We start from the raw sequence: 24,502 nt of genomic DNA on the forward strand, positions 1-24,502 counted from the left end.
CCCTAGCGTCCCCCTTCAGTGCTTTCCAGCACCACAAGGGGTTTCAGAAAACAGATGATTCTTGAAAAATCTCAAAGGCGATGTAATCCTCCCATGTAGTGCTGTAATGTAATCTATTTTGGTCGTGCAGGCATGACAAATTGAGGTGCCTGACCACAATGAAGCAAGAAAAGCATGGAGCAGTCATGAAAACATGTCTCCTGGCATTTCTAATAACCATATGCGAGAGAAAATTGGCTTGGGCAAATTTTTACTGTGTCTTTATTCAAGTGCAAGATTTAAGTGCAATTTTGATCGAGAGAGTTGCTGCGTCACTGTGGTAGGTTGAGGAAGAGAGACAGAAATAACTAAACATGGTGGAAAAGAAGTAAATAGTCATCACAATCGTTCCGCCTTGTTGACTGATATGGAAATAAAGTATTCTCATGAAGTTCAGAAACATCTGCAAACAGGAAAGTTAAATTGTAGTTGTTATATTTTACTGCTACAGAGTTGCCCTGAAAAGTTGCACGGCGTACTGCTGTCCAAAAAAGGGTTAACGGGCACTCGAAGCCCACTACACGAGTGTTTGCATTCTGCCCCATCGAAGTACAGCTGGCAGAGGCGGCAATCAAACCTCCAACCTTGGTCACTACAGTACAATGCCGTAGTCAGAGATGCCCCCAGCAGCTCTCCTAAGCAGGAGCTTGAACATGAACTTCTAGCAGTTTGTTAGGATTTCACAACATAGAAGCTCCAAGTTATCGAAAGTCCCCTGTTGTGATAAAAGGAAAAAGTACTTGCTGAAGTGTACAAAAGAGCCATTTTGTTGTGATGAAACAGAGACAAGGAAAAAAAAAAATAAAGCACCATTGTCATCCTTTTTTTCTACCTCTCTTCTTGGTTTGCTTGTACCGCTTAGAATGTTTGAAACGGCCTCTACATGGGTGTCATAGGAGGCGCTTTTGATCCCGATCGAGGCCCGACCAGGATTGAATTTATTCCACAGTTTGCGCAACGAGCCAATCAAGATTGAGAAATTCAATCCCGATCGGGGTGTTGGCCAAGTTGCCCCATCTTGCCTCAGAAGGGGCAACTGTTAAGCATGCCCCTACACTAGCATGTTTTGGTTTTGAGAAATCCATCCACAGGTACAGACACGCCGCCACAAGGCCCTCACCTCGAGCACCTTGTCGATGATCTTGGTGTCGAGACCGGCGAGCAGTGCCGCCACGTCCTGGCAGCAATCCTTTTGGTCCTCTAACCTGTGTACAAGGCGCTCAACCCTGAAACCGGCAGAGATTAATTGATTAGGTTAAATTTCCCAGATCAACTGAGGACACTCGCACAAGCCTGACGAAAGTAGGTTGCGTGAGCTAGTTGGACTTTCCTATCATGCTCGTGCAAATGCTAGACAAGTGAGTTGGCAGTTCAGTGGTTCAGAACTAGCAGCAATGACCCAGAAGCGCTACTTCTGTGTTCTTTTACCTCAATACAGGCTGCTTCAATGATCTCAACCGAACAGTTACGCAAGTTCAAATTTTGTTGGGTCAGACTGAGCCAGAATTTTTGCTCAAGCTGCTCGAGTCGGGTTCAAAAAGACAAAGGCTGCGAGAGACATCACAGCAGAGGACTGTGAATAAATTTGGGCTGCCCTGAAATTCCTTGGTATGCAACGTAACACGTAGTACACAACAAGCGCAAATCGATCCGAGAAGGCTGAAAATTTCTGGGAATGTGCATCGGTCACCGTAGAACCCAAAAGTAGCGTTTAAAAAAAACTTTTTTAACGTGATTTTTTTTTGTCCAAGACTGATGTCCCCACACCTTAAGCGCCAGCATGCACTACTAGCGCAAGGCGCTGGCTGTTGTGAGCTAAGTGGCTGTATCAATGTGCCGGTAGCATTCCTATTGCCAGGGCAACCTTTGTCACTCTGCCTCACCTCCTCACGATGAATGAGTACATGGCAGCCGCCATCATATCTCTTGCATTCACAACCCCGGTGGCGGAACAGCAAATTTGGCCTTTTGGCCCAGATCTCGGCGCAGGTAGAAAACCGATTTGGTGCAAGGATAAACACTTTTGGCACATAGTTGAATGTACTATCGGGGACAGAACTGCCCAGGACGAGGCTCCAGGGGCCAGAGCAGGGGAAAACTGCATCGTTGCGCCGCCTCGTTAGGGTTCACCTGGTTCCGGGATAAAGCTTGCGCCCTAGCTTGTGTGCAAGCATGTATACTTGCTGGCTCCTTCATGCGAGTTGCTCTTAACCCAGGAACCTTCTGTGAGATGCCACTATGTGGGCATCGGCTGGGAGCATGACTTGCTTGCAATCCAGTTTATAAACGCACATGCGGCATTATTGGCAGCATCATTGTTTATACCGGTTTCCCATTCTGCAAAACCAATGTTCTATTGTCTGGGCACAGACTGCAAAACGAGACGCAGTTAGCAACAAGAAGTAAAAAAAAAAAAAGTAGCCATTTGATGCATGCTTGCTTAAGAAGATATTGCTCCTGTTTGGTGAAGGTGATGAGAAGTGCTGTGTCACCAGTGCTGCAGCACGTGTAGCAGACACTTTGAACCGATGCCATCATAGTGACCTCTGGTGCAAGGTTCGTGGGCTAAGAGCAACTTGCGTGAAGGCGTCAGCCAGTATACGCTTGCTGGCAAGCTAGGCTGCGCATGCACTCATTCTTGATCTCGAACCAGGTGAATCATGACCAGATAGCGCAGCAACGCAGTTCTCCCCTGCTGCGGACGTTGCAGCCGCGTCCTGGCTAGTTCTGTCCCCGATAGTATATTCGTATGCCATGTGATCACAATATTAACTGAAATATTCAACAGGACTGGCCTGTGGCACTCACGTGATCCTGTGCGCCTGCAGTTGAAGCTTGAGTCGTTCCACTTCTTCCTGCAAATTGCACGCCGCCGGTTCTTAGGGCCACTGCAGCTCCTGACACGAAGGCCAAATAACGCTCACGCTATGAAATACGAGATGACGTATCAGACATTGCAATCGAAATCTTACACTTTATTTTATGGCAGTAGCTGTTATCAGTATTTTTCAGCTTTTTACTTTTTCACATGCCCATCTTGCACAACCACTGTAGTTGCTTCCGAAACCTGCATAGAGGCTCCTTAACCAAGGGTTTGACAAAAGCTCATCTGGTCGGTTACTTGACGTTTTGCAACCCATACAGGTTCCTGTGCATGAAACCCATATTGGTTCCAAAATGTAAAAGGAAGGCCAGACGTTCCTAGCTCTCTATCTAACTGCCCCGCGAACTTTTCTTGCAAATAAATGCAAGAAGTTTGTTTTTTTCACCAGTATGACCTGACCGTGTCATCGCTAATGCTAGTCTCAGAGAAGAAAACAACAAATACCACTCGTGTCAAGAGTGTGGGCACCAGACAGCAGCAGATGTCTGCACTCACGCGACTCCTGGCGGTGGCCCCTTCGTCTTCCCGATGGCTAGTGGGAAACTGCAGCGCCAAGCGTTTCAGCGCCTTCTCCACGTGGGCCTCAATGCGCTCGTCTGACAGCAACTCGTGCTCCGCCGGCTGCTTCTTCAACTCCACCGGCACTGCCGGAGGTGGAGGAGGAGACAGACCACTGGTCGAACCCCACGACAGCCAGGCTGGTGGGAAACTGAATGAAGCCATGGTGGCGCCCACAGCCTTTGACGCTCCTGCTGTCACCTGGATGAAATCAGAGTCGTGATTACACACACGGAGTCCCTCAATGGACACGTGATATCTGCTCTAATGGATGCACTGTAGGCTGAATTACCTCTGTAAATGCTATTGTCATGGTGGAGTGCCAGTGAAGAAGCAGAGCACACTAAAGTTGTGAATTGTGAATCTAACTATTTATCTTGTGCAAAGCTTGAACTGTATGTGCCCCCGTGAAGGGGGGATATGGGTTGAGACGCCCAACCTTTAACCCATTGGTTTCATTTCAATGAAAATCAGACACATTCTTTATCGCAGTAAAGCAATGCCCCAAGCTAAATGTCATTGCTCTACCTTGACTTCTAAATCAGTCATGCCTCTTCCAGTATGTAAATGGCTATGGTTGTTAACAAAACCAACCTTTGCAAAAATAAAAGGAAATTTCGTGTGCCCTTGAGTTGCATCGTTTCAGCAGGGATTACAGCGTTCGATCATGAAGCTTTTTTTTAACATTATAGTTTTTTTATTAGATATATTTATGCACTAGTACCATCACAACTGCATGCACAGCTCTGCCGACGCCTTCGCCGTGTCATCGCTTTGTCCGGTAAGGCACACTTTCCATGCCTGCGCACATCAGGAGCCTCGATAACAGAAACAGCTAAAAACGGGCCGAGTGCCATGGAAAAGCCACTGCTCTCCATATGAACCACTCGACCAGACTTGCTGCACAGTTCACAGATTGCCGGACCACAGCTACGGCTGCTGCTCCCCTAATACTGTATGTGCACGACTCTAACGTGCACTTTTTTTTATAAAATAAAAGGCACGTTAAAATTGGCATGCGCATTCCAATCGCAACTGCTTTTACTTAAACTAGAAAATGAAACCGATTCTTAAAAAAAAAAAAAATAGAAGGAGCTCCATGCAAGGTAGCTAGCCACACTGCCATCAAATGGGTCGTCTTAAGAAAGTGACGCTCGGAGACTTCGCAAGGCGGGTCAATGGTGCGTGGAATGCCTTCCCGCAGATGATGGTTGCGTGAGCCTGCAGAAGTGAGACATTTCTACTGCATTCAACTGAAATGAGGATGACTTTCTGTGGTCCGTAGATGACGAAAAGGAGGTGTCGTGGGACTCTGATAGCCACTAGCTCCTAAGATTCTGCTGTGTGCGTGTCTGCATGCCTTTGTATTCCATAATGTTGTTTCAACATGGTACGCGTTGATTCAGGTTTCGTTACTTGACGTGCGCAGTAGAATCAGCACCAGTTTTTTTTTTGGTGGTAATAACTGCATTTCGGTCGGCCGGTGTTCAAAACCAGCCGTAGAACCAACTTAAGTCACTGGACCAACTTCGTTGACCGAATATACATATGTGCCGCTCTTCAATGAACCTCTGTCACACCAACATGGGTCACTGCAGATGTAGGGCAGCGTGGGTACCACTGTTCAATGAAACTATTTCACGCCAACTGGGGACTGGGTATGTGTCAGTCTTCAATGAACCTCTTTGATGATAACTTGGATCACTGGGCATGTACCAATAGGTGTGCGCCTCTTTGACGTGAACTTGGGTAAGTAGGTGCCTATGGGAATGTGCCACCCTACAATGACGAAAAATATGCGTTAAATTTCTCTGACGCTGACCGGGATTGAGCCCACTTCACAAAGGTTCCTCAAGGATAGCAACCCCACGCTTTAGCAGGCTGCACCACAAATGCACTGGGTATGTCCTGCTTTTCAATGAAGCTTGCCAGCTTGGGTCACTGAGTGTGTGGCACTGAGTGTGTAGAGAGCGAAGGAGCAGTTCTCAGCGTTCGCAGGCACCGACGTGCCATGCTTCTAGTCTCGGAGGACAAACACGGACTTCTTGGCAGTACCACTAGATGGCGCAGCGTGTCCAGAAAGAAGCGTGAGGGAGGAGTCCGGTTGTCACATGATGCGTTTCTCCACGTTCGCACATGGAGGCCACTTGCAAGCTTCGTGGCAGCACTGAGAGTTCCAACACAAGCGTGAGAGTAAAGTCCCACTGCAGAACACGCCTCAAACATAACTCGTTTTGACGGTGGCAATACATTGTGTAGCTGTACTGATTCAATGCACTATTATCAACAGACATCTTTAGGTGGGTTCTGCAGAAGTACAGTGCAACCTCGTTCATACATTTTTTTGAAACAAAATGTGAGAAAAAACGCACTAGCCGGGAAAACGTATGATTCGAAATAACTAAAAAAAACTGGACAGACTCAACTATTGTTGACATCTACGTAATGCGAAGTGTCTACAGATTGTAGTGGCACAAGACGCTGACGCGTGTCAAGTTGGTGGTGCTTCGGCGGCCCGAGATGCTCTCTAAACCTCTGTAGCAGGCATATCTGTTTTTCATTGGGCTGAAGATATGCGTTTTTGTGTTTTAATTGTCTATTGAGTCCTTACTGTAGAACTTGGGTAAAAGAAAGTTGTAGAAAGTTTTTAGTTTTCTAGCATTTAGAACAGTGCTTCCTTGACCTTAGATCAGAAAAATATGCATCACATAAAGGAATATAGCATCTCCATTCAAAAGCTTTGAGGAAGATAGAGAGAGAAGGGAAGAAGGAAAGGCAGGGAGGTTAACCAGACTGAGTCCAGTTTGCTACCCTACACGTGGGGAGGGGAATGGGGAGTGAAAGAGAGAGAGAGAAAACTTAGGCGTAAGATGTCTATAGTCGACCACTCAAGTGTGTTGCCTTCAGGTAGTGAAAAAGCACTCGAACTGCTTTCTCGGCTAATGAACTGTGAGGCCAGGCTCCCAAGATCTTTGCTTCCGTAAATGGCCAGTCATCCAGTCTATTCAAGGCACACTGGAGAGTCTGACGTTGGTTATCGAAGCAAGAACAGTGGCACAGAAGGTGACTGATGGTCTCTTCACACTTGCACTTAGGGCACATTGGCGAGTCTGCCATCCAATACGATAGCTGTAGGAGTTAGTGAATGCTATTCCTACCCACAGCCGACACAGCAGTGTTGCATCACGCCGTGAAAGGTTCGCTGGTAATTTAAGCTTCAGTGATGGGTCGAGGCTGTATAAACAACACTTGGGGTTCTGTGGTGTTTGCCAGTAACTTAACGTGATGGTACGAGTGAGACTGCGAAGCTCTCTTGCAGTGTCGACTCTTGATAAAGGTATAAGGAGTGTCAGTGCACCAGCCTGGACACGTTGGGCAGTGTCATCAGCGAGGTGATTACCAACGACGTCACAGTGTCCCGGCAGCCACTGAAATATGATATCATGTCCTCATTCAGAAGCGCAATGGCAGGTTTTGTTGATTTGTGACACCAGCTGTTCATAATTGCCACTTCGTAAACTTCGCAAGCTCTGGAGGGCTGCTTTCGAATCCCAAAATATTGCCCATTTGTTGGGCAGTTCTTTTTCAATGTATTCGACAGCAGTGCGAAGGGCGGCCAGTTTGGAACCTGTAGATGTCGTTACGTGTGAAGTCTTAAACCTGATGACGACCGATTGAGATGGTAGAACAATGGCGCTTGTAGAATTTTCCGAGACGGAACCATCCGTGTAAACATGGATTCGGTTAGCGTATGAACAATGCAAAAGTTCCAATGTGATCTGCTTGAGAGCCGCGGTGGTCAGGCTAGCTTTCTTCACTAACACTAACAAGGCAAATTGCGGATTTTACTGACTTAGTTATATAGAGGCTTACCTGTATATCAAATATCAGAAAAATCTAACAATAGATAACCAATTTGTGAATCCAATTATTTGAGTGTTCACTGTGATTTGATGACACTTGAGTACTCACCCCCCGCCCTCCAATTAAGAGGGTTTGAATTAACGAGATTGCACTATACTACCCGCTACTCCGATGGCAAGTTAAGTGATCACACCATCTGGGTTCCTCTAATAATAATTTGTGCTTGGAAGGACTGGAAGCTCACCTCATAGATGTGGCTGCCTGCAGATGCAAACATAGGCGGCACCGAGGCCAGGAAGGAAGATCTGTCACTCTCTTCGTACAGCAGCCAGGCCAACAGTGGCAGCATCACTAGTGCAAAGACCAACACGGCCAGGCGTTTACGTCGCTCCGGGGTCATCCTGTGAAACATGGGTAGAACACGCCGTAGGGGTTCTTACACTATTGCGTAGATGGAAGTCTGGCAGCACTGTCTATACGAGTTTTAGAACAAGTGATGTGTTGCCATGGGAATCTTCGGATATGGGTGAGCAGGGCTTGGCTTAACTGCGAGTCAACAGCGTAAAGGCAAAATGAGGGTGTAAACAAGACAAGACTAGCAGCGCACTAACATGCGTGCAATGTGTGTAATGGTGAATATGTTTTTCAGGCTCGGCACACCAGCACATGTGGTAGTACCCTTCTGTTTGACCAAAGCCTTAGCTATCCTTATACAAAGGGGTGATCCTAACTGTATTGTACTTGAAGCAACACAAATGGCCTGGGAACAAAGTGCATGCGTCGGCAAGCCATCCAAGGCACTATCAGAAACAGCTCAAATTTTTGGAAAGCCATAAGTATGGACAATGATTGTGACACATGCATTTTTGTGTTTGTGTCCCGGTTTTACAGTTCACTGTTCTTTTCTAATAGTCACTTGCCTTTGTTTAACCTTGCTTCAGTCCTGGTTAGTTCAGGTTTTTTCTGTTTCACTCCTCTGTATAAACTTGAACTTGCCCTTGTCCTGTCAACATCCTCATTATGCCTTCATGCTGTAACCTCACGATAATGGACCACCCACCCACCTAAACAGTCTTAACCTTTTACCCTTAACCCTTTACGAGTGAGAGTGTGCCTAGAGGCAACCAACCAAAATAACCTTTTCTTTTCTAGCAGAGTTTTGGCTTTTGAGGACGGTAGCTGCTGGCTAAACGTATTGGGCCAACACTGAATGACAGGCAGCAAGCGTCACATGTTGGACTAGAGCAAGAACAGAGGGTGAGCAAGGAGTCTGGGATGACACTTGCTCTCTTTTTTTTTTGGAAAGCACGGTTTAAGAAGGAAGACCAATGCAAGATAACGGGACTGCAGTGGGGTCACACAGGTAATTTACAGCAGATGCGACGTGCAGGTTCGTCCACTGTTAGAGGCAGCGAGCGAGCATGTGGCTCATCATGCCTGCAGCACCAGGAAGCGGTGAAAAGCAAGCAAATGCATGAAACCAATTACGTCAGCCCGGTTGAACCTTGTACCAGAAGAGATCGTACACTATTGGAACCTGCGCAGATCAAGGTACAGACCGTGGCTTGGTCTTTCACTGAATATTTGACGTACTGAATGTTAGAAGAATCCAATCGTTGATATTTGATTCGCGGATCGAATATTCAAGTATTCACACACCCTTAGTTATGCGATTTCTACGTCTCACAGATGGTGGTGTTTGATATGACACATTTCCCCTGCAAGCTGCACATGATGATGGGTGACGTGAAGGGGATGGTTTTTGCTAACAGATGGTGTGTGCAAAGCACCACCTTCTCGGTGTTTTGCACACATGTGCCTGCTTTTTTCTGCTTCCTACAGCTGGCGCTTTGCTGAACACGATCCACGCACTCGTGTGTTCACGCTAACAGTGGGCCAAGCTTGCAAATCTTTTTCACATCGGACAAGAACTGTCAGTTCAACTTTCCCATGGTTTTGAGGAAGCTTCCTTCCAGTGTTCTGCGTGGTGTTGCGCACAGGCGACAAACCTACAATAAAAAATGTTTTTTTCAAAATATTTTTATTTTCATTGAATATACTTAGTCTCGGTGTATTTTGCACATTGGCTAAAAAGAGCATTTCCTTGAGGTATTTTTACATGTCGTCCTTAGAAGGTTAAAGCATGCCTTCCTGCACAAAAATGCCTTCTTATCATGCAGTAGACTCATTAATTCAACTACACTTATTCGATCCCGATCAAAGGTCCTGGCCAGCAGCCATGCAAATATTTTCTACGATAATGATTGTCTTCATGTGTTTTAGAAGAATAATGTTGCTTCAGCATTTCTAAAACTATAGCGTAATAAAGCAACAGAACTGAATTCTGGGGTTTTATGTGCCAAAACCACAATTTGATTATGAGGCATGCTGTAGTGGGGGACTCCGGATTAATTTTGACCACCTGGGGATCTTTAACGTGCTTCCAGTGCATGAGACATGGGGGTTATTGCATTTCGCTCCCATCGAAATGAGGCCGCCATGGCCAGGATTCGATCCCGCAACCTCGTGCTTGGCAGCGCAACACCACAGCCGCCATGGTGGGTTAGTGTAATAAAGCAACAAGAACAACATATGAAGCCACAAAACAAAGACTAGACTAATTCATGTACTACCCCCCATTTGCATGGTCAATGAGTGACCTGCAGCAGCAGATTAGTTTCCTGTATAGAAGTCTTAGAAAGAGACTATCCTCGTGCCATCCCCAGTGTGTGTATTGAGAATCAATTGAGCACGTATTCTATAGTTTCGACTTTGTAGCCTGAAAGTGCTATTCGTGAGTGTAGCCCAACCCTGCATGCTCCTCAGTGGCCTTACATGGACCTAGAGATAAACTTCTCCTTGCTCACCTTGAAAGCAGCCAGAGGTCAGTGACTATCACACCAGTCGCCATCACGTACACATACTTCCAGAAATTGAAGAACAGACTGCGAACAGTGCCTGAGCATAAAACAAGCAAAACACTCATTAATGAAGCACACGCACATTTAAAAAGCAATACAGCCTACGCTCGTTACAACGGCCCAGCGTACAACAGAGTTTCAGATATAACGGGCCATATTTCAGCCTTAGTTTGTTCTGCCTATTTTATTAATGCAACAAAGTTCGCTTTTAACGGACCGTGCTACAACGGACTGTCGGCTACAGTGGACTAAATTAGCAGCAATTTTTTTAAATCGGGCGTATAAGCCATACTTTTGTCTTGATGACACGAGCTAACAACCGACTTGCGAGGGTCAGTCGACGATCGCGGCTCAATAGTATTATGTGCGTAAGGGGTGAAGGAAAGTGGGGAGGAGACGAGAGAGAGAGGGTTCTACTCTGCTTGCTGCTGCTTATAGCATGGACGCCGTATCTTGAAAGTGATCTGCGATGTGGACAAAGTGCGCCTCGTGCCAGTAGGTCCGTACGTGCTGTGCTTTCGACGTTTAGTTCGCGCTGAAGCGAGAGAGCATAAAGGTCAATTTGCTCGCTGTTGATGCTGCCGCGCTTATGTTGCTTAATCTGCTATCGCAATTGATGCTTCACCTTTTGGGCAGAACTACGTCTTTCTTGTTTGCTTTTTACTTTGGGAATTCATCACTCACTCTTTGCAATAAGTTAGACATCCCGACGAAAGTTTTGGAAGTGAGGAGTTTTGGATATTACGAACTTTGGATAAAGCAGACGTCTTTTGTCGGATTATCAAGGTCCGTTCTAACGAGAGTCTAACTGTATATTACATATATATTGAGAGGAGGTTTATTGGCGGCTCCTAATGCAAAGGCGCAGCGACTGGGAATGGCGAGACAGCCTGAAGCACTGTCCAAAAAGATGCCAGCAATCAACAGCATGAGCTGAGCTGAGCGTTGGCGATGCAGCTGTGCCGTGAGACGCGTCTTCTTCACAATCTCCCCCCAGACAAAAAGAGCCATCCTGGTGCATTAAGAATTGGGAGGCAGAGGGTCGTGGTAGGGCTTGAGACGCGAGACGTGGACAATGTCACGTCCACGCCGGCGCAAGTCTTCAGGTGGTGACAGGAGCTCAATGAGAAAATTCACCGGAGATGTTTGCTCCAAGACTCGGTAAGGCCCTTCAAATTTTGGGATGAGTTGCGAGGGAAGCCCCAGCATTTGAAAAGGGACAGGCAACCACACAAGAACGCCTGGACCATAGGTGGTGTTTTGAAGCGTGTCGGTGCGGTTTTCTTTTTGGCGCTGCTGTTGCTTTCCCGTAAAGGAGCGCGGTAGCTGGCGGCATTCTTCGGCTTGTCGGGCAACGTCGGACACAGGTAGACACTCGGAGGCATCAGAACAGTATGGAAGGAGCGTATCGATGGTATGCCTAGGCTCGTGGCCATACAGGAGGAAGAAAGGTGAAAATCCTGTAGTGGCCTGGATCGCGGTGTTGTACACGAACGTGATGAATGGAATGATGCGGTCCCAGTTACCATGATCAGATACCACGTACATAGAGAGCATATCACCAAGGGTGCGGTTAAATCGCTCTGTGAGCCCATTAGTCTGGGGATGGTATGCCGTGCTTGTCCGATTAATAATATGCCATTCCGAAAGCAAACTTTTGCCGACTTCAGAGAGGAAGGCGCGACCTCGATTGCTGAGGGGTTCTCGAGGTGCGCCGTGTCGAAGCACGAAGCGATGTAGGACGAAAGAGGCTACATCCTGCACTGTAGCACTTGGTAAAGCAGCAGTTTCGGCGTAGTGCATCAAATGGTCAACAGCAACTACGATCCACCGATTGCCGTATGGCGTCATGGGAAGGTCGTATAGGTCAATGTCGACGCGATCGAAAGGTGTGGCAGGGCACGGGAACAGCTGCAAGGCACCTGACGGGCGTAAAGGTGGCGATTTTCGGCGTTGACAGTCAAGACAACACCGAACAAACTTTCGTACAAAATTGTACATGCCGCGCCAGTAATAACGGTGGCGAATTCGTTCGTACGTCTTGAAGACTCCAGTGTGGCCACATTGCGAATCGTTGTGGAAAGAGGCACATATTTGCGACCTTAAGCTGCGAGGAATCACCAGAAGCCGCCGATGGCCTTCAGGAGTGTAATTGCGTCGGTGGAGTAGCTGGTCACGAATGGCGAAATGAACTGCTTGGCGTGGGAGGGTTCGGGATACAGGGATGGTCGATGATCCAGATAGATAGTCGAAAAGAGAAGCGATGCACGAGTCACGACGTTGTGCGGTGGCAAAGGAGTCCATGTCGAGAGATGACACGGAGTGTGCGGAAGTTGTTCTGCAGGCCGAGTCTGGAGGTAAAGGTCAACGAGACAGGGCGTCTGCGTCTGAGTGTGTGCGCCCTCTGCGGTAAACGACGCGAATATCGTACTCCTGGATGCGTAGTGCCCAACTGGCTAGGCGACCAGTGGGATCTTTCAAGTTGGTGAGCCAACAAAGCGCGTGGTGATCTGTGACCAAGTTGAATGGGCGCCCGTACAGGTATGGCTGGAACTTGCCAAGTGCCCATACTAAGGCCAAGCACTCTTTTTCGGTCAAGCTGTTATTGGCCTCGGGCTTCGTCAGCGTACGACTCGCATGGGCGACTATGTATTCGGGGTAGCCGGCCTTTCGTTGGGCGAGAACGGTGCCAAGACCGACCCCGCTGGCATCTGTATGCACCACAGTTGCAGCTGACGGGTCGAAATGTCGAAGAATAGGTGGGGAGGTGGGGAGGAGCAAAAGCGGAGTCACTTACAGGGGACTGGGAGGAGAGGGCGACGTCACCGTGTAGAAGCTGAGTCAATGGCGCCATAATCGATGCGAAATTCCATACAAAGCACTGGAAATATGAGCATAGGACCACAAAGCTTCGAAGTTCTTTGATGGTCTGAGGCTTCGGAAACTCAGCGACTGCTCAAAGTTTTGCAGGATCGGGTAGAACGCCGTGCTTGGACACAACATGGCCTAAAATGGTGAGCTCTCGCGCGGCAAAGCGGCACTTCTTGAGGTTGAGTTGGAGGTCAGCGTTTGACAGGTCAAAAAAGTCTGAGGCGGAGCAGGTGAGTCGCAAAATCAGGCGAGAAAACCACGACATCATCGAGGTAACACAGACATATAGACCACTTGAGGATGGCGCAAACGCAGCGTGTTGTCCATAAGGCGTTCAAAGGTGGCAGGGGCATTACAAAGCCCGAAAGGCATTGCATTAAATTCATATAAGCCATCAGGCATAATGAATGCGGTTTTCTGGCGATCTACCACAGCCACCATCAGGACCTGCCAGTACCCTGAACGCAAGTCAAGGGACGAGAAGAATTCTGCTTCCTGAAGACTGTCAAGGGCTTCGTCGATGCGCGGCAAAGGATAGACGTCTTTGCGCGATACCTTATTTAACCGATGGTAGTCGACACAAAAGGAAATAGACACGTCCTTCTTGTGAATGAGAACGACACGAGATGCCCAGGGACTGTGTGAAGGTTGAGTAACGTCACGACGCGGTATAGTCGTTGACGTAACGGCTGATGTGAACCGGTGTCAATGTAGTGCTGCACTTCCGACGTGCGGCCCAGTTGAGGTTGTGAAACGTTGAATGAACTTCTAAAGTAGTGCAGGAGAGCAAGAAGGTCGGCGTGTTCGGCAGGTGTGAGGGTATCAACGATGGCATTCGAGAACGCGTCCCTGGACGTCTCCTCAAGCGCGGAAATCAAAAATGGTTGGCCGCGGTTGACATCAAAAGAGTCTCCGGGGACGTCAATCAAAGATGAAGAGTCGAGGAGTTCCACGAAGCCAAGGCATTCACCAACAAGCAACGTAATAGGCACACAGAAGGGATTGTAAAAGTATATATTGCTGCAGCTGCCAGCCATGTTAAGTGTCGCGTAGGGTAGTGGGAGAGATTTACGGCTCATGAAGACGTCGGGCGGTGTGAAGAGGACCGTTTCATCAGTGATGGCATCGCAAGAGACGGGTACGAGGGCGAAGGAACCAGGCGGAATATCTGTGTCCTTGCACACGGTAAGTTGTGTGGCACTGCAAACACCAATCTCGGGGACTGTGGGGGGGATATGGAAGTTTCATCAGCCTGCTGCTATCACCACCGAACTAGTGAAGCGAAACTTTTCTTTGACCAGCGGCCGCAATGTACTGCTGGTGTTGCCAAACTAAGACATAATATCTCACATACTGGACATACTATTTGGGCCACTGAGGCAGAGTAAATGTTCTCAAAACTTAGTAAACACCGTCTTAGGCTCCTATACAATACCATGCATTCTGCCTTCACCATTACAACATTGATCGCGGCTGAGCAGACACCGTCAAACTGTACAATGTTACGGTGAGCTGATGCAGGTACTTCAGGCGGAGTCGGCACCATCCTTTCATTTTTTGGATCGGTTTTGGTTCACCAAGTGGTGACATTTACGGTATAGGTGGTGTCCAAATCCATGCCCCATAGGGTGGCGCCCTCTGGATTTGAAATGCGGATGTTAAAGAGTGTGCTTTTGCTGGATGAATGCACTGGATGCAATTCAGGAGCCGGAAGCACGCCACGGACGTCAGGTTATGGGCAAAGACCTACTGTAGAAGGGTGATGCAGTAATACAACAAGCGAAGTGAAGGCCACATGCAGACTTACGTGCCAGCATTGACTCTTGGTATCGCGTGGCTGCCACGGTGACGTCCTCGTCTCCTGCCGCAGTCGCCAGCCATGCTTCCCTGTGCTGCCGCAGTTGGTCAGCCCTGGGCAACGTGGGCGACGCACCGCCGTCCCCGGCATTGACAATGTACACGGAACGTGGACGCGGCCAGCGACTCCTTGTGGTGGTGTTGTCTGCACAAGGATGGCAAAGTCATATTGGCCAGTTGTCAAATAGTATTTGGCGTCATACGTAAGTTAAATACAGTAGAATCTCGTTAATTCAAACTACAAGGGGACCGGTAATTTATTCAAATAAAACAGAGTTCGAACTCATAAGAGCCCCTTTAAACAGAGTGCCTGATCAATTGTGTGGCACAGTGAACAAAACCAAACCATCACTGGACTTGCGCAGAAAATGTCAGTGATCCGTCCCTCATCACTGCACGACATAAGTCTAAGTGCGCACTGGAGGCCCCTCACCAAGCCACACAGCAAATTGGTTGTTAGTTGAAAAGTTGTTACGTGGCCTCCAGAGAGTGCTCTACCCCAAGAATTTTTTATATTGGTGCCCCTGATAAAGGTTAGATCGGGACTCGTGTCTGGACTGACGCTATTCCCCTGCCTGGTCGGTTGGTTCTCGTCGGTTAGCAGCTCGCACCCAACGTTCTCTGCCGCCGTGCAGATGCCAAACAAGCGGAATGGGAAAACCTGCTCGAGAACCTTGGGAGCAACCATCACATAATAAGGATCAGCACGGTGGCGGACAACGTCCGGAGGAAGATTGGCACGGCTCGGCTGACGGACTGGGACGCCTTTAGAGCGCACTGCAAGCAGATAGAAGGCAGCATCGTTTCGGCGGAAGAGTGGAGCCAACAACTCAGGCGAATCCAAGACCTATACACGAAGGAAGTAGACAGGACGGAACAGACGCCGGAGGTGGACAAGCGGCTCCTCAGGCTATGGGAGGCGAGACGCGGGCTCATCAAGAGGTGGAAGCGTCAGAAACTCAACAGAAAGCTAAAAAAGAAAATTGCGGACATCACCAAGAAAACGGAGGAGTACGCGACGCAGCTGGCCAGACAGGGGTGGCAGCAATTTAGCAATTCGCTAAACGGCACCCTCAGTACGGCCAGAACGTGGCAGATCCTCAAGGCCCTCATGGACCCGAGCAAAAACAAATCCGAAGGCAGCAAGTCGATACAGAGGCTAGTCCACCAGTACGAAGGCACAGACGAACAACTCCTTGAGGAAGTCCGGGTCAAATGCTACGGCAAAGAGCAGGTCGAGAGCTACAAGGAAGAATACCGCGGCGAAGAAAACCCTACAACGGACGGACCCATTATGAGAGAAGAGGTCGTCGAGGGCGGACAAAATCCGGAACTCGCTAATCAGAAATATCGGCGACGAGGCCATCGACCAACTGACGGCCTACCTCAACAAGCTCTGGCAAGAAGGAAGAGTTCCGGCGGAGTGGAAACACGCCGTCGTTGTAATGATTCAGAAGCCAGGGAAGAAACTCCAAATAGAAAATCTCAGGCCGATATCCCTAACGTCGTGCCTGGACAAGCTGTACGAGAAAGTGATCACGAAGAGAATCCAGTCGCACTTGGAAAACGAGCGATGGTACCCGGACAGCATGTACGGTTTCAGAGCCAACCTCTCAACGAAAGACGTGCTGCTCCAACTCAAGGAGGAAGTGCTCGAGACGATGCCGAAAACGGGCGAAAACGTCGTCATGGCCCTCGACATAAAGGGGGCCTTCGACAACGTGAGCCACGCAGCCATCATGGAGGGCATCAACAACACCAACTGCGGGAAGAGAGTGCACGATTACGTCAGGGACTTCCTGAGCAACAGAACGGCGACGGTGGGGCTGGGCGAGCTGAGAAGCAACGTCTTCCCCACGCCGTGCAAGGGCACACCCCAAGGATCTGTCATATCACCCGTCCTCTTCAACGTGGCAATGATTGGCCTGGCAAGAAAACTTAAGGAGATCCGAGGCATCCAGCACGCGATATACGCCGACGACGTCACAATCTGGGTCACCCAAGGATCCCTCGGAGAGAAGCAAGAAAAACTGCAGGAAGCGGCGACCTGCGTGGAAAACTACACCAGAGAAAGGGGACTGCGATGCTCCACGGAGAAGTCGGAGCTCCTCAGGGTCGGCAAGCACCCAACGCAAGCGACACTGGAGGTGACCCTCGAGGGACACAACATCCCGGAGAAGAACATGGTTAGGATCCTGGGCACGTGGCTACAAGGCAGCCGGAAGTGCAGCCACACCATTAGCCTGCTGAGCAAGGCGGCGGAACAGGTGGGCCGCATGATCAATAGGGTGTCCCAAAAGAGATACGGAATGAAAGAAGAAGACACTCTGAAGCTAGTCAACAGCCTAATTGTCAGCCGAGTCACGTACTCCCTGCCGTACCACGTGACGACCAAGGCAGAAAGAGAGCAAGCAGACACCATCCTCAGGAAGGCGTACAAGACGGCTCTGTGTCTACTGAGAAACACGTCGAACGAGAAGTTGCTCCAGCTGGGCATCAGCAACACCTTCAGCGAGCTCGCCGAGGCTCTGCTGGGTACGCAAACCGCGAGACTCAGAGGCAACCCTACGGGACGAGCGCTCCTGAGGAGGTTGGTTCGGGATACGAGCGGCCTGGCAGACAGATACGCAGACGTACCGGACCACCTCAGAAAAACCATTAATGTGCGACCACTGCCAAAAAATATGGATCCCAACTTACACGAAAACAGGCGAAAAGCTAGGGCCGAATATGTTGAGAGAACGCTAGCCCAGCTAGACAATACAGTATACACGGACGCCGCCGTATATCCACACAGAAGAGAACGCGTAGCCGCGACGGTAGTGGTTAATAGGGAAGGAAACCCGATCACGTATGCCACAGCAAAGGTCGCTGGCACAGCGGAGGCTGAGGAGATTGCCGTAGCGCTGGCGGCAGCGGAAGGTTATAGAACAGGCCGATCTCTCAACATACTGACGGACTCAAAAGAGGTGTGCAGAAACTACACGAGAGGCAGAATCAGCAAAACTGCCCTCAGAATACTCAGCGGAGCCACCTCCGCCGAGAAGGAAAAGCCCCGACACAAACTAATCTGGATCCCGGGTCACGTAGGCATAGTGGGGAACGAAAGGGCAGACAGCCTAGCTCGAGGTGAAGCGTTCCGAGCTGGGTGGTCGAATGCCCCGGAGACCCACCTGCAGGCTTGCGAGGGGGGATACGCAGAGACCCTGAACTTACATAGAGGAACTAGAATTAGATATCCGCCACCACGCAAAGACCTCTCAAAGGAGGAAGCGACCAGCTGGCGCAGACTACAGACAAACTCCTTCCCCAACTTACACGTGCTCAATAAGATGTTTCCCACACAATACAGGGCCACCTGCCCTTGGTGCGGTGCCAAACCTACACTTTACCACATCACCTGGGAGTGCGAACGCAACAAAGCATTCCACAAACACGAACACCCGAGTGCGGAGCAATGGGAGAGTTGGCTCACCAGCAGCGAGCTCACGGCCCAAAGGGCCCTAGTGCAGCACGCGAGCGATGCAGCGCGACTCAGTGGAGCCCTGGAATAGGGGCCCACCCTTGCTGAAGAGAAGTCTCCAGTCGCCAGCGCCAAGAAGATGAAGACGACGGAGACTTCATAACCGCGAAACTCTCGAAAGACTCAAAAGTTTTCCCTCCCTCCCCTATATTGGTGCACGAAGAGCACAGTTAGAAATGTTTGAAGTGCCGCGAACTGATGATTTAGTAAGCAAGTTCCATTGCCAACATATACTCTCTCCACTAGCCCCCGTCTAGCCTGCAGAAGCGAAATTCGTTCCGTGCATTCTCTCATACTGGAGCCGGAGCACTGCGTGAGACACACTGTACTTACTCGCATAATGATCGAACTTTCTCGTAAAAAAAATTGACGCAAATTCAGGGGTGCGATCATTACGAGGGTTAAATTTTTCGCGAGCAGAAAAAAATTTTTTTTCATCCCTGCATTTGCTGCGGGGATGAAATTTTTTTCTTTTCGATTCGGAAAATTGATTTCTTTCGATTTTTTTTCTTCTTCTCGTGAGTGCATTATGTGCATTGAAACAATTTCTTCCGTATCAGTAATGAATAATATCGTTAATATCGGCAAGTTTGCGGCAATAACGTAGCCATGTCCACTTTGAGGGGACAGAAACAGATGGGCACGCTTAGCTGTTAGTGACATAGAAACACATGACCGGCATGCTGCGGAAACTGCGGCATTTGCCTTCACTACTATCCTAATACGGCACATTTTCGCGAAGGGTGGGCGAATATCTTAGGTGTGTTACAAGCGTCGGCGTATGAATAAGGTACACTTCTAACGTATCAGTGTAAATGTGGCTGCTATTGTTGCTGCTCGCGATTTGTTGCGTGCCCACGGGTGCAGATAAGAAGAATCGAAAGGCGCCTTTTTTGTTGCTTTTGACCACAACCATTATAAAGCCCACACATAATAAAGGCAAGTTTGGTTGTACCTCCTTTTGTCATGGAAGTGTGGAAAGTTATAAAAGTAATACAATGGCACATCTACTTATGAATGTTTGGGGCGTGCAGACCGCTTGGTTTTTCTGGAAGAGTCATTTGCGTAGCATCCGACAGATGGTAAGCGCGATCGTTATTAGCCAGACTTGGCACCCGACATATCGCTGCGGCAAGTTTGGAGTGTGATCATTACACGGAAAATAAAATAGAATTTTGATGACAAAATTCAGGGGTGCAATCATTGCGCGAGTGCGATCATTATGCGAGTAAATATGGTACATCACGGTACCCGCCTTCATTTTTTTTTCTCTCTCGTTTTTGCTGTGAGGTGCTGTGAGGTTTTTGCTGTTTTTGCTGTCGCGTGCGAGCTGTTGCATTGATCTTGCTTTGCGCAGTGTGCAAATTTGCAAGCTGTGCACGAGGGCACCCGACTAGTGGTATAAGTTGGTGCCACCCGAGCACTGAGGCAGATGCAAGTGGATCAAAGAGCACGATCGCATGCTCGGGCCCAACAGAAAATGAGAGTCATCTCCTGCACATGCGTTTGCACAACGAGGTAACAAGCAGATGAAAAGGAAGTACGTCCCTCTTGCTACTGCATGTAGTAAAAAAGAGACAGACATTCTGTTTGTAGGTTTGATGATTTCTCTGAACTTTAAATCGTCCACTGAAGCAACAGATCAAACAAATTACTGCTGTAGCCTCGAATAACTTTTGAAGTCATGTGTCGCAATGAGCAACATTTCAGCAATGGGAATTACGTAGGCGCACTTCTGCGTCTGACGTCGACTCTCTGGCTGGGAGTGCAGCTCCGTCTAAAGATGGACGCGTGGTGGTCTTTTTGAAATTTCAGTTGTTTTCATGGTGTGCGGCGGTGCAATACTTTGCAGATGCAATCGTCAGTGCACATTGTATACACTGCACTTGTTTAAACAGACCAAACCTAGTGTAGTATCATGAGAAGCCAACAAACACTGACATAAAGGACAACATAGGGGAAATTGCTTGTGATTGATAAATGAAATAATGAAACAATAAATTAATGGAAATGAAAGTGGATCAATAAACAACTTGTCGCAAGTAAGGAATGATCCCACAACCTAGATTGTGGGATCATTCACACCATCACCATCATCACCACACCAACCTTCATATAACACATTTTGCTGCATTTTTGTGCTTCCTTTTGCTATTCACATGTTGCTCACTCCCTAGTGTAGTACCCTTAGTCTCAAGGGTCCAATAATATCAATAAAATAAATAGAAGCAAAAGTTGAAAAAAAAAAAGGACTGAGGGAGAAAAAACTCACGGATGCGCTGCCTTGTGAGTTCCTCGTCGTCTTCACTGTCCGAGTACAACTCTGTCCCTGGCATGTCGGTCAGAGAGGTGACTGTGGTGGTGAATGAGGTGCTGCTCGTGACTGACCTCACTGAATCTTGACCTCGCTTGAGGTTGAGCAAGTCTGATGCCTCAGAGAAGCCGTTGGGAACCCTGCACATGGCAATGAATGATGGGCACAGGTCCAGACTATCTTCCGAGTAACTGGCCGAGCTAAAAAACTTATCGCCAGGACTCATAGGAGCTTTTGCGGGAGAAGCTTCAGGATTTTCCAAGACATTTAAGGCCATGACAAAGCATTTTCATTAAAGCACCACGATGCCTGATGGCTTGAGAACAAAACACCGTCTTTGACCACGAGCAAACTTTTTTTTGGCAGCATTGGTGTTGGACGAGCTTTCTACTAAAATTACTAGAGGGAACTCTAGCACTGCAACAGTTAAGCTATCATGAGAATGGTACATAGATTTTGTCTGATGTTTGTGCTTGTGGCTTTATTTAGCACCCACTTCATCTACTTTTATTAGCCTAAATCTCTAAGCAATCTTATTTGTCTTGTACATTTTAAAAGCATTTTTCTGAACACAGAAGGCAATAAGGCAGTTTATGTACACAAGCATAGCGAATTGTTTCTGTTCTAATGCAATATCTTGTTTAGAATGATCGATTTGGCAAGTCACAAAGCCATTTGCCCTCGGAACGATGAAGTTTAGGCCAATCTGTACTAAACCCATCATTCCCATGTTGGATGAACCCCCATGCTTGCAGCTTCCGTAGACCCTCTAGCAATTTATGTATGAAACTATGGCCACAGGGGCTGCTCATTTTTTTTTTCCACGAAACAGGGCCATATTTTTAAGCAGCTGCAGCCAGCCCACTCACCCTTGCAGAAAACGCCAGCTGCTAACGATTTCACACTCCGAATCGTCAGTGTCGCTGTACAGCTTCTGACGGGGACTGCCGTTCTGGATGATGTCCCCAAACCGCACCTGCTTCGCCTGTAGCTCAGTGGCATCCGAAGACCTGAGTATTCCTGGAGACTGCGAGATAAGAAGGGGAGGGATCTTTGGTGAGGAAGAGGGAACACGGAATCGCACAACTCTCATGAATGACACTGCTCCCATACATTTCAATGTTTTCCTTAAAGCACAAAGACTGACTGATAAGTTATCTGTGGGACAGACACATGGAGTGCAAGTTTCATTCACTTCCATGCAAAGGCAAAAAGAAAGGCAAATAAAGAAGATAAAAGAAAGAAAAAGGAAGGGTCACAGTAGCCAGGTAAAATTATGAAGGTGGAGAATGCTGACTGATTGATTAATGTTGTGTAAGATGACAGAGCAATGCTGGGGTTATGAGAAATGCAATATTAGCGGATCAATTTTGGCCATCCGCAATTTTTCTCAGTGTGCAGGAAAATCTAAGTAAACAAACAAGGAGGTTAATATAATGTAGGGGTATGCAAATATTGAATATTACCGAATCGAATTGATTGATTATCGTTCTAATAATTATATTCGTGAATTGAATATCTACTATTACATTTTTCTAATATTCGATGTGTTCAATGCAGAGACCCACGCAGTGCCACACATTGCGTGCGACGCGGAGCCCCTTGTGCTTGATGTCGCCCAAGCGAGCGTTTCACTTAATTTTTGGCAAAAAAGGACTGCCAAGCATGCCGTGGACGGGTTGCCCAGGCTGTCGCGGTGGCGGACTGTGATTGCGAGCGCTCCTCGACGTCCGTCCGATGTGGGGATGACACACAAAGCACTCGAATGCAGAGTGGCACCGTTTCGCTTGGGTGGCAAATAACACCGAACCTGACACATGGACGGTGCTTGCTATTTATTGTCAGCACCATCTATGCGAAGACCGGTGATGGAGTCACGCTAGATGCAGTCCTTTTGTCCGTCGCACAGACTTAGCCTAACGATAACCCACCTGCTGTAAAGTTGCGAGGAATTCTGCATATTGGACAACAGCAGGAAAGCAAAACTTTCTATGGAATAAATAAAATACTGTCACGTGGCAGGGAGTGTTGACACAGCAACAAAACTGTGAATAGCAAAACTAACTTTATTGGGCGAACCTACGCCCAGAAAGAACAGGCTACACTCAATGCTCAACGAAAACGACGAACACAGTTGACGATCGGCGAAAATCTGATCAGTGGGTCAAGCGCGTCGGCTTTTATACATCAGTCGTCGAATGTTCCAGAGTAATCGCTGGTACCCGCGTGCCTTCCACAAAGTTGTATGCCATTCGCGTTGCGCATGCATGCAATCAGATTACACAAGGTTCGGCGACAACAGACAGCGGACAGAAGCGTCGACAGCATTCTAGAAACTTCCGATACATGTAGACGCGTCCTGCACTGAGCGATAACATTTCTAACGGTAAAAGCGGTCACCCGATAAACGAGTTCACGTGTCAATATTGCCACAAAACATGGGTCTACTACTAAGCTGAGAACCTCACTCAGTACAATAGAACGCCACTAATTCATTAGTTTCAGAGGAAAAGACACTTGATTCTGTTGAACATAAATTCTAATGATCAAAGAAATATATCCAAGACAATCATATACTAGAACTGAGCTGTAATTAGTGCTGGCATACTAGTAATTTGGTGTTCCATATAATAAACATAGACCGCACTGTATATCTCGATTTCTATGCATCTATGCTACTGATTGCTCGCTACATTCTTGTTATGCAATGCTAGGAGACTCCCGGGCATGCGCAGCAATGTATTTTCTGGCCAAAAATTTGTAAGCATTAATTTTTGTGAAAAGCTTTCTAATATTCGATTCGACATTTTGATTTTTTTCCTTGATTATATTCTATATTTGATTCGAAATCTACTATTTGGTATTCACACGCCTCTAGTATACTGGGCAAGCTGATACTTATTCCCGTTTAAAAGGTACTGTGAAGATCCCCACACTTGATGAAACAAAGACACAGTCGTTCCGTGTCCTTCATCCTGTGTAGGTTTTCATGTTATATTTGAAAAATTAATAAGTAAGCCAGCCTTTCTGGCATTCCGCACCCTTTGGAATGCGGCCCCCATGGCCGCGAATCAAACTTGCGCCATTTTGCCATCCACTTTCTCGGGTATTTATGTTTTACCTGTCCTGTTATCATGCCACCTGGAGGAGAGTGTCATTGCTAACAGAGACACTCTTTCCCTTTGCCTCTAGAAGCATTTTCAAGCAGTGTACCTTCCTTGTCTTCTCCCCATACTAGAGCCGAGGGTCAAAGTGTAGCGTCAAGCCCCACCTCCTTTTTTTTTTCCATCTCTTGCTTGTTTTGCTGCATTCCGCCTTCCGTATTGGACCATTAGTCATGGCGAGTGCTGATCACGCACTTGAACAGGCATTCGTGCATGTGACCATGACTCTTTGGCTAGCAGTGGGCTTCCAGAAGAGGGAAGGCAAGTGGCGTTTGCTGTGAAATTTTTGGGGTTTCCAGAGGTGCGTGGCACCATAATACTTTGCAGACAAGATCATCACGTCATGTGCACGCTACAGTTTTTTGTTTTAAGATTGCCCTACCTAGCGAGGGGCTCTCTCAAAGAGTTGATGATCAATTTTAGGCAACATGGCAATGTACCGACGTTGTTATCGTTTTTTTTTGTTTCACAAACAGAAGAGGAGACCGAAACCAATGAAAGACCACT

The 24,502-nt window shown here is 47.9% G+C and overlaps 1 protein-coding gene across 1 annotated transcript in view; it reads right to left on the reverse strand.

Moving 5' to 3' along the window:
* Window positions 1-24,502, reverse strand: part of LOC135921778 (uncharacterized) — a 60,430-nt gene that overhangs the window by 24,069 nt on the left and 11,859 nt on the right. The window contains exons 3-10 of the mRNA XM_065456085.2: window positions 21,701-21,858; window positions 20,790-20,971; window positions 14,945-15,139; window positions 10,213-10,303; window positions 7,590-7,746; window positions 3,419-3,682; window positions 2,848-2,894; window positions 1,160-1,265 (exon numbers count right to left, since the gene is read on the reverse strand). Coding sequence (XP_065312157.1) covers window positions 1,160-1,265; window positions 2,848-2,894; window positions 3,419-3,682; window positions 7,590-7,746; window positions 10,213-10,303; window positions 14,945-15,139; window positions 20,790-20,971; window positions 21,701-21,858 — 1,200 coding nt within the window. The remainder of the gene's footprint in view (window positions 1-1,159; window positions 1,266-2,847; window positions 2,895-3,418; window positions 3,683-7,589; window positions 7,747-10,212; window positions 10,304-14,944; window positions 15,140-20,789; window positions 20,972-21,700; window positions 21,859-24,502) is intronic.

Source organism: Dermacentor albipictus, chromosome 8 (assembly GCF_038994185.2).
Source record: "Dermacentor albipictus isolate Rhodes 1998 colony chromosome 8, USDA_Dalb.pri_finalv2, whole genome shotgun sequence".
Taxonomy (NCBI): domain Eukaryota; kingdom Metazoa; phylum Arthropoda; class Arachnida; order Ixodida; family Ixodidae; genus Dermacentor; species Dermacentor albipictus.